Raw genomic sequence first — 13,382 nt, 5'->3', positions numbered from 1 at the left:
GTAAAAAGTACATTTCAGAAATTCTCCCAGTCTTGTCCTTTTCATTCAGAGACACAGTGGCTCACTGATGCATTGTACCTTTCATCTTTTAAAGAGATGTCATCACAATTACAGTTGTATTTTTCAGTTACAATGAATTTGGTTAAGAAATCAAGAGAGGCTAATCTACAGGCTGCTTTGTTTGCACTTCAAAGAGCTCTGGGAGCCTCTTTTAAGGCTTTCAAGTTGAATACATGAACCTTGTGCATCAAATAACTCATACTTGATATCTGTCAAAAGGGTAAGGAGGGGGTGAGCAAGCTTTTTTGCTTTATAAACTCCAAAACCACACACTAGGCTTTCTCAACCCTGGTTGAAATGTCACAAAAACATACAAAGATACAGACAATACCAGACTAACTTAAACAGTCTAACGAATACAAATTATACTAGTCAGAGTCACCGAAACTGGCCAGTTCAGCTATGAAACATGCAAATCTGTTGTGCTATACTCCGCTAAGAGTAATAAATGAGGTTTTACACTAGGAAACAGTATCTTGCGGATCATGCCAAAACTGTCACTGTCTATAAAACCAGACGAAACAAAGCATTTCAGAATATGCTGTTAGAAATGCTTTAACAGCTAAAAAAGGAGGTTTGATTAAATGAGGACTTTCCTAGATTCATTTTTTATATTTCAGCAAATCACCAGGCATTCATGTCATTCAAAGAAAAATACTTTCAGTTCATTCCTTGTGCATGACAGTGTCATGACCTAATAGGGTCCATACTCCAGTTACTCCCCATAAATATTATATTTACAGATTTCTCTAGTCTTTTAGAGGTCTTCTTTAAGTGTTTTCAAAGATGAAGCCAAAATTACCTTTTGCAGCAGATGAGGTAAATTAAGTAAAAGCGTTTGCTCTACAACATCTACACCTGGTGCTTCACTTTGTCTTCATTTTCATTTTAAGGTGTTTGTAGACTAGGAGTTATACCATTTGAGGGTTAATCACCAATCACTGTTACCTATGGAGAAGTAATTTCAGTTCTAGAGAACTCGATTTCTTTAAAACACAAAAATTACATGTCCCTCTTAATACTGCTGATCCCATTACAGCTGATGTGAACTGATTTGTAAGTTTTATCTGTACGCTTACTGTTTATTAAACTTCAATACAGTTTCGGAACTGAAAAGCTTTGCTTGATGTTTAAATATCAAGTCAGTAACAAGAATTAGTTTTGAATGGCAATGCTAAGTGGATAAAATGCTAAATTATGTGCAAGTCTATTTTTCCTTCCAGACCTTCAGAACAACGTAAGACCCTGGCTGTACCTAGTAACAGACAGACTTCACTGAGTCATCACGTGTGCTGAGTTAATTCCGTCAATGTTAAATTATGAATCGCGTAGCCTGATGCCCAGGCAGACAACCCAGCGCCCCATTCCTCAGGTTGCGAGTTAAAGATCAAACCGCTCCGGCTCCGCTGCGTCAGCAGCGCCGTCGGACTGGCCAAGCCGCTGTAACACACTTACCTTTTCTGCTTTATTAAAATGATGTGTGAAGCTTCTAACCTGCCTTGCCTAGGGTAGCGGGTCACAGAAACTGAAGGGGCGGCAGTACGTAGCAGGATTTCATTTAAAAACCTCTCAGCTCAAATGTTTATGAACTGCTGCTGCATCTGCCTAGGGACTGTGTTTACTGACATCAAAGCTAGCAGGTTAATGTGAGGTAGTAAAACCAGACGCTGTCCTGTAATCAGTCTATATTTATATTTAATGGTACCTCAAGAATTGTAATTAATGAGGAAGACGAAAGGAACCGATGTGACTCTTTAATGGAGAAATAAAAAAGAGAAAGAAAAATGCAGGTGACAAAACAGGGAAAGGGAAAAAGTGATCGAAAGCTTTAATACAGATTACTGGTTCTTACCATATTTACTTATACTACACAGCTGGGGGAGTGACCCTTTCCAGACGGCTGCCTGACTGACAACAGCTGGACGGCTGTACGAACGAAAAGGCTCGCGAGCGCAGCTGTCGCTATAGGCTCCCCCTGGAATAGTATAAATAAACTGTACGTCATGGGCAGTTCGATACATGATACTTTCATTCATTAAGGATGATGACCAGGTACAATTTCCATTTCACGTCACAAGGCTTATCCCTAATTTATGAAAATAAAGCATATATATTTTGTACATTTTTATATATATATAAATATATATATATATAAAAAATACACACTGCCGGTCAACTTAACACCCATGCACACACACACACGTATATTGTACACACCCACCCAGTAGCAACATGTCCGATATCAATATTATAGTTTGTGTACACACACCCTACATCTAGTAGTAAATAAGAAAATCCCTTTTATGGCAATTCTGCAGGCAAAAAAAAAAATCAATACAAAATACTTTGTTGTACAAAACTGCATTTTTACAAGATCAACCAACATTGTAACATACCCCTCAATAATGCACTACATCCCTACAAGGAAAAGGAATAATCAAATCTTTATACAATTGTAAAAAAAAAAAAAAATTGTAAGCTGCTCTGCAACCTTCCTTTGCTAAAAGTTAGATAACATTACACCATTCTAGCAGCAGATTAATAAATAAGGATTAAATAGTCTATTATACAAAGCCATACTGAATGGCAGATTTAAAACCCAAAAGCTCTGCAGATACTTTAACTTCCTACACAAATCTTTTTTTATTAAGAATAAGACTCAGTATAAAACAGGGCAACAGCCAGCACTATATCTATATCTACAGAAAGTAAAGGAAAATCTGAGGGAAGTCAAATATTTAACAGTTTATGGCACCTTTACTGCAAAACATTTTTTAAAGGCTCTGTTTCCCTATGACTAATGAGTAAAGGGCTATTTATCTCATAGCTTTTATTAAGCAAACTCGATATAACCAACCACACAGTGGCAAGACAGAACCAGCTGTTCCCAGCTGCAAAAATGTATTGATTTCTACCCTAAACCAACATCATTTAGGTGTCAAGAAAAGAAACAGTAAGTCACAGTCCTGCTTGTACTGAGTTTCCTAATGCTTCTTCGTTCCTCGTGTGGCAAATTCACTCTGTTATTTGCGTTGGGTTACTGTTGCTTAGTAACTATTTTCATGTCCGGCCAAGATGTAGAGGTTGCTGTGTGCAGTCGGATTCTCTGTTGGCCTGCTTTCTAACACTACCACTCTGCAATCAAACACAGACAGAGTCCGAAATGGTTAGTGGCAAAACAGGAAGCACACGGTGTAATGACCGAGGATAAACAAACTTGCTGCTTGCAGGTTTCTACAGATTGGAGGGATATCGGTTCTCCTAAATATCTTGGGTATTTTATTCTTCACATCAGTTACCTCATTTTCCAGCATCACTTCTGATTAAAACATTAAAGCGGAATAGGCAAGGAACAGACGACCAGACGCTGCTTCTTGAACCAGAATCCACCCCTCTCAACCATGGGCACATGCAGGGTGTTACAAACCTCTTCCAAACGCAAATCCTCCACCTTGAAACAAGCTACATCCTCTGCTTCTACTGGGAAGTTATCTCAGCCAGAGTGGTGTGAGGAGATGCAACCCTCCTATCATCTGCAGCCGAGTGTGTTTATACCTCCTACATCTTGCCATATGCATCGGCCACTAACCTAAACAGTTCCCCTCCCTTCTAAATATTTATCAGCCGATGGGTTCACAAGGAGCACGCAACCCCACCTCAGCCTTTGTCCTGCTGGATCATGCTCCTGTAGGCTCCTCTGGAAAACCTGCCTCTCCCTGCCTTGGCATGCCGAGCGCTGCCTTTACACATCTGTCCCATACCGAACCTCGACAGTCACCTCAGCAGCTGATACGGTCGGGCCTTTGACTTCCCCTCTCCCTTCCAACTGCTTCGCTCCTGCATTTCTCTGCACCAGTTCCTAGGACAATATCCTGTCATTTTTAAGATTAAACTTCTCTCTTTTTGTTTTTAACCTGCGTTACCAAGCAAGCCAAGCGTGCCACCTGAACTCTGAGTTCGGTTTCTCAAAGGGAGCCTCTCTCAGGGTTAGCATTGCACACACTCCCCTCCCACGTCACGTTCCCCAGAGGGTTTTCCAGTGAAGTCTCACGCCTAACAGCCTCTGCCCCTCATCTTCACTTCTGCAACTTAGCAGATCTTAAGTGACCCAAGCCAAAGGGGTGCTACCACATCTCCTTCGCTTGAATGATAGAAAAGGTTTCTGCTCCGTTTGTAAAGATGAAAAAATACAAAACAATGGATTTGGCAGTTCAGTGAGATCAGAATGGAAGAAAATGGCTTCTCTGCAAAACCGCAGCAGCAGCAAGACTTCAACCTTATCTCCAACCCCAAGAAGTGCTGTGTACTAACTTGTTATTCAGATATGCATGCCTGCGATAAAAGTCCAAGCTGACCCAGGTGAGACGCTGCTTCCCACCCCGGTGTGTGTTTAGGATGTTCCCGTGTTCACCAGCCCAACACAGAAATATGAGCACTTTAAAGGTACCAATTCCAGTACGCAAGAAAGGCTCACTGATGGTGGCACAGCACGTACCTGGACTAATACATATGGCACCCGTACTGCGGCGGGCCTTAGCAAAGCTCATTCTTGCAATAAAATCCCCCCTGCTCGGCTGGGAGTAACAGGGAAGGAAATCACCACCGCCTGCCTGCACAAGGGGGATAACAGGGTGTGCGTTGTCAGAGGCTGCACTGTGTTTAGATTTTTGAGATCTGAGAGTCCGCAGCGGCAAGGATCCTCAGTTCCCTCTGCAGCGATCAAGTACAGTGGGACCTCGGCGACTCAGGTGCAAAGTACCCCTCCTCTTCAAAAGAGCTAACGCGCTCTCACTCTCTTTCTGGACTGGGGATCCCAGAACGTATGTACATGAAATGATGGGTTCCTTACAGAAGTCAGGGCCAGGCTTCCCAGAGACCAAATGAGGGAGCAGAAGATCAGGGTTTAGAAATGATTTCTTGATTCCTTACTATCTACCTCTGCGTTTAGCACTCTGGCCATCTGAGAAACCACAAGTGCACACGTCCAAGTCCAGAGATGGGGGCAGCTTCTGCCAAGGCTTCAAACCTGGAGGCAGCTGCACCTCCTCCCAGCCTCTGCAGCCGAAAGGAATCACCTGGATGTTATGTGTAATGGGTGAATTTAGACCACGGTGCGTTAAAACCTGTATGCGATCTAGTTTGAGGTTAATTTCCAGACCTCAAGGTCCAGCACAGCGAAGATTATTTTTAAGGAACTAGCTGCCAAGATAATTCACCAGTTAACCAGCAAAATCCATGCCAGAAGCGGGCTTTTCCAGAAGTGCACTGGGCACCCTGCTTACCACGTGCCCTGTGGCTTATCTCCTCACGCTGTATTTCTGTACTCTTGCGTTTATGTTCACACCTCTGTCTCGGCAGTGAGAAGTGGGGGAGGTCACAGGGGCTCTTTGTAATAATTTTGGATGCAATTGCAATAGCTGATTAAATTTTTGGCTATTGCAGGCAGAAACAGTGTTCCTGCCGCCCCCAGGACTGCCTACAGATAGGTCTGTGGTGGGCTGGAAGCCAGTTCCAGCTTGAAGCTAGAAATCTGGTTTAAATAAAAGGTTTATGTTTCGTCAACGTGATTACCTGTCTGATCCCAGTAAGCGGAAAACCCTGGTTTCATCTGAGATCTCTTGGGTAACCTGTAGAAAAATGGAGACATTTAGGTCCATTTCAGTGGCAAAATGAAATTTATTAGTCTGAGCTGGAAGGAAAAAAAAAAACAATCAGTCTTTTAAAAAATTCAAATACAATCTAGTGCAAATTACAGGACTGAATCAGATAAATTGATGCTAAGCAAAAAAGAGTTTACAATTTTTAAGATAATTTTTATATTGTAGACTTATCAGTCTAGATGACTGGGTGGCACAGATGGAGTATGTTCATCCAATCTTTGTCAGCAGAGGCTGACTGACTAGCTTTCACAGAAGATGCCATCAAAAAGGACGTGTTCCTTTTAAAGAACAGACACTTTTATTTTTTTTGAGGCCCTTTTAAAAAGGAATATAAAAAAAGGAAAAAAGTGTCCTTTTTTGTTAAAAGGGATGCTGCCAACTCGAGCTTTTAATCCAAGATCCAAGAAACTCAAATGCTGCTTACACCAGATCTGCACTGTGCAGAACCAGTTCAGGAGTCTCTGACTGATCTTCCTGGAAACAGAGCTGGCTAAAGCGTGCATGTGAGCTTTACCAAGAGCAACACACGCAGGCAAGTCAGGGAAAGCAATCAGCAAGCTGAAGCAATGACAACATGGAGCACAAGCATTATCGCTAGGGAAGCAGCTAGAGGGGCCAAAGGATCAAGTGGTGAATAGGGAACAGGAAGAAATCAAACCTGGAGAGGCTGGGAGATTACTTACTTCATCTGACTTAAAGCTTTTGCCCTGCATGCCGTGTTTCCAGAAGGCCAGCACACTGTCTTGAAGGCACACTGCAAAGGAGAAACGCAAAATCAGACCCAAACGCGGCTAATCTGAACCACAGGAACCCCGATTTCTCACCAGCAGTGATAATGGGAAGTGTGTGGAAAAAAGTACGTGGTGAGACTTGGGACTCCTGGTAGAAGAACCAAACTCCAACGTCACTGTAGAAAAACTGGATTGAAATGACACTTTGGATCCGAGACGCACATTACTTTTTAAAGTGCAATTCAAAACACACTACTCAGACATTCCCTGTTTGCCAGGACAAGATAGGCATCTCTGGTTTTGCCTTTTCTCCCTTTCACGTCTATTCTCTGGATCTTTGTTTTCCTAATGATTCTGGAGAAAGCACCAGGAAGTGTATAAATATGTTGCCAAACAAAACACTGCGGGTTGCTGGAAATTAGAGATCATTTGAGTTGTTATATTTACGTCAGAATAGATGCGAGTGTAAAAAATGGGAGGAGTCTTCCATTCAGGGCCAAAGAAAGAACAGAGAAAGCTACCAGCTCTGAATGAATTAATTACCAGACTCCTGAAAATCATGGATGAAGAGCCTGCTGTTCTTTAAGCAGCGTTACAGAAACATACGTTACACTCTGTTTTATTTTCCTAAATCCTACTTGTTTTCCTTTGCTATTTCTCCAAGTCGCATTTTGTATCTGCTCAGTAGTAGCCATGTCCTAGATACACAGAATAGAGGCATTCCGCAGAATCCTCACAGCAATGTTTCTCTCAACAGACTTAGACTAATCTTCACCTGCTACTCCCCACTCTGCCCTGCGATCAGAGAATGAAGAGTTGTTTAATGCCCTGAATTCCCAAGAGACCACTCAAAGTGTAAAGAACCGCTCACATTATTCAGTGTCAGCCAGTAAGTGCAAAACTTTGGGATAAACGCTTCTGCCTATGAATTCCTTCAGAGTTCAAGGAGAAGGCAATGGTCGAGTCACGTTATGCACGAGTCAGCAGGAGATATTGTACGATACAAGTACAGCAGTTAATTAGAACATGTCAGAATTTAGGGAAGCATCACAGGCTTGATTAAAAATATCTTCCTTCAGGACAGGTCTGACATATCTAAATAGAGATGCTGTATAAAAGAACATGCACTGCTTTACCAACAGCGATTAAAATACAAAATACCTAGTCCAGAATCTTCTTCTGAAGGGAAAATGCCCGAGGAACCCAGAAACGCAAGTTGGGCAGAACTCCTAACAAAACCAAGCTGTGTCTTTACTGGTTTTGATTCCAGAAAGAAGTTCAGTTTCTGAGATACAGAATTAGTAAACTTATGTTAATTAGACACTTCTGAGAGCTAATTACAGCAGAAATACTTGCGTGACAATTACAGTTGAAGTTTTAGAAGCAAGGCTGCTGTCCCCTAGTAGTCTAAAGATGGCAGCCTGACCTCTAAGAATTAGATTCAAATACTATTACCTTGACTGTTAAAAATGAATGTGCTATCGGTTTAAATAAAATCTTAGCTTTTAGAAGACTAACATACATTTATGTATTACTAAAACATGTCTTCCTCCCCAAAGGTTTTTCTCAGTGCTATGGAAATGACCAGAAACCAGTCAGCCTTTGTTTTTTTTTTTTTCAACCAAATCATGATACATCTTACTTATAAACCAGAAATGACACCAGATAGAAACACGTGCAGATTTGACACACTACCTGGCAACCGTCTGACTTCCTTCAGCATGTCAGTGGAGACAAAGGGACAGCTCACAATATCCCGACACAGTTTTTAGTGGCAGGCCCCACTGGGTGCACTAAACCAGTCCAGATTATTAAAACCCCTTCAACACTCACTCCTTTAAGTTCTTAGTGCTTACGAGACAAGAGAAGCAAATCACTTACCCACTGACTCAATGCAGAAATCAAAGCTCAGCTCAGAGGCCAATTTCTTGCTTGACTTCAATTTCCCTTGTAAATTCACAATTTTCACAAATTCTCAAGAAAAAGACAAACACAAGAATTAAAACACGCTCCTGAAAAGAATTACTGACACCTTCAAGTATGAAATACTAATTTCATCTTTCAGGCACAAAAAAATGCCCAAACATAACATCTACAGTATTTGCCTAAAATGAATCCAAGAGCTTATTTCTTTCAAAATAAATATAGAAAACCTTTGTATACACTCTGTATGGTTTCAGACTCTACTAACAGCCTTTCTGCAAATTACAAACAGTGCAGAAATGGGAATTCAACATAAAGGTTGGAAATTTAGGCAGACTACGTCATCCAGAGCTCCCATTGAGGCATTAACCTCTGATGCGTGAGAGTTACGGTTGTAACGACCGCGTACGATGGGAGCGTTAGCTGTGTGTGCGACAGGCAAGTGTCACCTTTTCCAAGTAAATTTGGAAAATTTCTGATTGGCATCTATTTGAATCCTGACCTGTAATGCTGCGGTACATTTCATTTTGAAAAGAAACAAGAATAATACACACACGAAGAGGGAAATGAAAACCCACTTATCTGAACTGTATCTGTTAGGAAATATTACAACACAAATTAGTAATGAAGGGAGAAAAATTAACTTGGGGTAGAGTTAAAAAGCAACGACTGTGGCAAAACAAGTTTTGCACAGGGTGTAGTAAGTTGCCCAACGGAGACGTGTTACTTACTGTCCAGGCAGACTAGGACAGTGTCCCTTTCCAGCTGCGTTACATGGATGGCATCTAACTGCTGATTGCCTTGTGAAAAAGAAAACAGATTATTTTATAACACATCGTAAGACTGATCTCAGCCTCCCCTCGCCTCAACCCCTCACCAATTGTTACAGCCTTTTCAGTATGCTACGAGCCTTTTGCAATCTACTATATTTGTTACTCTCAAATTTTTTTAAGGCTGTACGATCACAGAATGTTCTGGGAGGAGTACAGGGCCTAAGGACAAACCGATCCGTTCAAAGCATGTATTTAATATGAAAGCACTACTGTTTATGGGCATAAAATACATTTTATGTTACGGTTCAGCACAGCAAGTCAGCTTCCTTCATGAAAAAAAGGATTCATCAAGGGAATCTTTGCTCCTAATAAAAAAATGCTCTTTTCCCATAAACCCACATCTGGAAAGATTGTTGTGCTGATACGAAGATAGATTTAATAGTTTTTCTAGTTTTTATTAATGAAGTTCTTGGTACAGCTGCTAAAAAGCAGTATTTAAATATAAAAAAAAAGTATATCCAAAAGAGCTAGCAGAGAAAAGCATCTGCAAGATATCAAGTAGCTTTTGAAGATAAAGCAAAATCTTCTACTTATTAATCGGCAGCTGAAGATGACAAGCCTCCCCCAAGGGCTGGAGGACAGACAAGAATGCGTTTTTGTGAGTCTTTACACAGAAGGGAAAAGAGCAGCAAGCCTGACCCCAGGAATAAGTATGCAACCACAAATGAGAACCCCATCAGCAGGGTCTGCATTACTATTTAAGGAAATTTATAAAATAAAAGATGTGTCTAAAAATGAAGTCTTTTAAGAAAGAAAGCCTATCCTGAAGTTGGCAGGTCATCACAAGAACCTGCGATCAGCTTCAATATGCTTCAGGTAGAGAAGCTGCCTCGTTTTGCCTGGCCTAACAGGTTTCCACATGACTCCTGAGAAAGGGATATCCAACAGTTACCAGACAATGAAAGGGTTGCCAGACGGACCAACAGTCTTACCTGCACCAATTTCTGTAAACCACGAAGAAGCAGAGTTCAAGTTGATTGTCTCAAACTGAACCACCTGATTTGGTTCAGTACCCTTACTGATAGCGACGCAGACCATCGGGTACTCCTGCTCTGGTATCACTAGCATTTCAAACACATTCAAAGGGCTTGGCAATGGAAAATCAAAGTGCTGGAACAAACATAACAAGGCATGGGTAAAGTTTCCTTTTAGCTTGGAAATATGCAGCCTAAAACAACACGCACAAAGTATAAAAGGTCTAGAAGAATTTTTCACTGCCACTAAGAGTGCTCTTTTTAAGATGGCATGAGCTGTGAGCAACATTATGTTGTGCAGAGGTATATGCTACTCTGTTGTTGCTAGTACTGGGCTCGATCCAACACTTGACCGACTTTCGTCACAAGATTTTCTTAGTCAAAATGCATCGAGCCAGATTTTCAAGTGCTCAGAACCCACGAATGGGTCTTCCCTGGGATATACTTTCCATTACAAATTCTGGAAAGGTTATTTCAACAAATGCACAACGGTTAAGTTTAAATGTTCCAAACTAAAGTGAAAACTTACCTTTATTAACATGAATTTCTGCATTGGTTCATACCACTGTAGTAGAACAATTCCAGACTGCAATGCACCACACAAGTATTTATGTCCTGTGTACGGATTTCGTACTATATAAAACAAATAAACAGAAAAAACAAACCCAAATGTTTTAAGTCCAGGAAGTTCAGTGCATACTTGAAAAAAACCCCTGCAGATATCTTTACAAATAATTTAAGAAACGGTGTCAGTTTGACACTGATAATGGCCTTCTGGCTTGCCATTCAAATATCCACACAGGGATTAATACTGTGATACATTCCAGACAATTTCAGTTATACTTACCATCACCAACCGCTAGCGTTCTTGGAGTCCCAGTAAAGAGGCCACATGCTGAGTGGCCAAAGCCCTAACACTTTCTTCCTGGGGCCGTGAGAGCAGGGGGAGTGAAAGGTCCAGGTCAAGTTGTGATTTAAATAAAAGAAATTTCCAAGCAGTGAAGATACCCCATAACTTCTTGTGAACTCTGACAGCCAGTGCAATAATATGATGAAGGGTTTGGGGTTTGGTTGTTTTTTTTTTTTTTGAGCTCAGCTGGATACAAGACTAGCCTGACTTCAAGAATCATTTGTAGATAGGCCTACTGTAGACACTTTATATGAGCTAAATAGGATATCCAAGTTTGAAACTAGGTACCTTATACTCTGCTTAAGCATTTTTAAGAGTGTAAAGGTACAATTTCAAACAGCACTAGGGCCAGATTTTCGAAAGGACATGTATTCTGTAGGAAACCCAAGCCTTTCTGAAAGTCAGTAAAGCCAAAAAGAAATCTGTAACTCTACAAGCTTAACTCTTTTCTGAGCACTTAGAACTTGAGTGATGGCTTCACTCCTCCCCAGGCTGACATAGTTTTTATTCATGTCCAGCCTTTTCTTTGGGGAAAGTATTCTTTTCAAGTTAGCATTGGTGAAAGTTGGACCCAGGTCAAAGCTCGAGCCAAACTGACAGAGCAGAAAGGGTATTTGCGCATGTGCGACAAGTCTGGGATCCTGTAACAAGCGTTAGGCTCGCAGGCCGTCTGCAGGTCACAGTAACCCGCTGGCTCGGGCGGCAGCCTGAAGCCAGTGATCCCAAACATCGACTTATTCGCTGAGAGCTTCAGCAGCTCTGAAAGAGAGCGTGCGACACCCGTCAGCTGTGTGCCGCTGGCATTCTCCAGTCTCCAGGGTTTCCCTTCAGATCTTGCTCTAGACAGCACCGTTTCGAGGTTAAGAGCCGACATGAAAAATGCTTTTCCACTGAAGAGCATGAAGACCCGCACGTTAATTAAAAGGAAAGCGACGCACCAGTTAGGCACGGTGTTAAGGAATAACGTAGTCATACTGTCTTCTCAACAACGAGATAGCTGTAAGTTTAAGACACGCCATGCCCAACGACACAGGCCAGGAAAACATTGCAAAACTGAACGCCTACTCACCTATACAGCATTTGTGGCATCCTTTTGTATCAGGGATCTTTGTCGTTAAGGCAAACTTCCTGGAATAACAATTATGAAAAAAGGCATCAACAAGAGATGCCAAAGGCCCTTCGTGTTACCAATTCAACAGCACAAACAGTATTTATGGGAATTTTCACTGGTTAATAATTGTCTGTACGCGCAAGATTTGTACCTTGGTAATATTTTGTCAGGAAACCTATGGGTTTGAATATGAGCAGCTAATCCTGTTTTTTTGGCTTGTTCAAACAAAGCTATTAAATTATGGGAGTAGAGCTGGAATGTTTTCCCTGTAAGAGAGAAAAGCACAATTGATATCGCAGCCATGCCTCCAGCAGAGAACTGCGCTTTTTAGAAAAACGTGTGTGTAGAAAATTACCTTCTAGAGAAACGGAGCACGTGCGTCAGATAGTAAGTCCGGTCGTGAAGAAAAATAAAACAAGACAACAATAATAACGCACATAGAGAAGACACGGCATTCAACTCAAAGTTCATTTCAGTAGCACTAAAGCAGCTCTTAAATTTTATGTACGCATTTTTAGAAGTCTGTAATTGTACATGAACAATTAATTATATCAGGACATCTTCTCTATCTATAGATCAATAAAAGTAGTGTTACACAAAATCCTGCATGGTTAAAAGCACAGTCCTACAATTAGTCTGCGTGCCACAGTGCCTCTCCTTCCTGTCTAGGACGTCCTATTCTGGGACAACTGCTGAAAAAGATATTTTTTTCAAGAATCAATCTGCTGGATTAGTAGTATTGCACAGCCACCTCATTCTCCTTTAAATTGAGACTGGTTTTGTTTTAGGGTGGATTTATTTTCTGACTCTGGTTCACACAAAGATACTGCCAGGCTGCAACACACTGCGAACGATCAAACACTGCATCTGCGTTCTGATAACGCGCCTATGTTAATCCCCTCCTAATTCTGTTCTGACACAGGAAAGCCACCCATATGGCGACTCTCCTAGCTCAGGGACCGAAGAAGAGGACACTCTTTAGGTTCTCTGTGTACTTTCACTCAAATTGTAGCCTTGGTAGAGGCAACTCTTGCGTGACAAATACCAAGTGCCGAGCTTTTCCAAAGTAACTAAAAAAACCAAAATAAATAAAATACGCTGGGACGCTGCAGACTATTGGCTCTGCTGCTCGCAAATGTCCACTTGCATCTCTGAAAGTCTTTCACACATTAGAACACTC

The 13,382-nt window shown here is 41.4% G+C and overlaps 1 protein-coding gene across 3 annotated transcripts in view; it reads right to left on the bottom strand.

Moving 5' to 3' along the window:
- Positions 1–2,405: 2,405 nt before the first annotated feature.
- Positions 2,406–13,382, bottom strand: part of MAP4K5 (mitogen-activated protein kinase kinase kinase kinase 5) — a 71,505-nt gene continuing 60,528 nt past the window's right edge. For all 3 annotated transcript variants that reach the window (XM_075104373.1, XM_075104372.1, XM_075104371.1), the window contains 9 exons: positions 12,354–12,468; positions 12,161–12,219; positions 10,711–10,814; positions 10,140–10,317; positions 9,106–9,174; positions 8,333–8,425; positions 6,404–6,474; positions 5,632–5,687; positions 2,406–3,195 (listed from right to left, as the gene is read on the bottom strand). In XM_075104373.1, coding sequence (XP_074960474.1) covers positions 3,108–3,195; positions 5,632–5,687; positions 6,404–6,474; positions 8,333–8,425; positions 9,106–9,174; positions 10,140–10,317; positions 10,711–10,814; positions 12,161–12,219; positions 12,354–12,468 — 833 coding nt within the window. In that variant the 3' untranslated portion in view covers positions 2,406–3,107. The remainder of the gene's footprint in view (positions 3,196–5,631; positions 5,688–6,403; positions 6,475–8,332; positions 8,426–9,105; positions 9,175–10,139; positions 10,318–10,710; positions 10,815–12,160; positions 12,220–12,353; positions 12,469–13,382) is intronic.

The sequence above is a fragment of the Phalacrocorax aristotelis genome, chromosome 9, assembly GCF_949628215.1.
Source record: "Phalacrocorax aristotelis chromosome 9, bGulAri2.1, whole genome shotgun sequence".
NCBI classification, from domain to species: Eukaryota; Metazoa; Chordata; class Aves; order Suliformes; family Phalacrocoracidae; genus Phalacrocorax; species Phalacrocorax aristotelis.
This window is presented reverse-complemented; position numbering and strand designations above follow the sequence as displayed.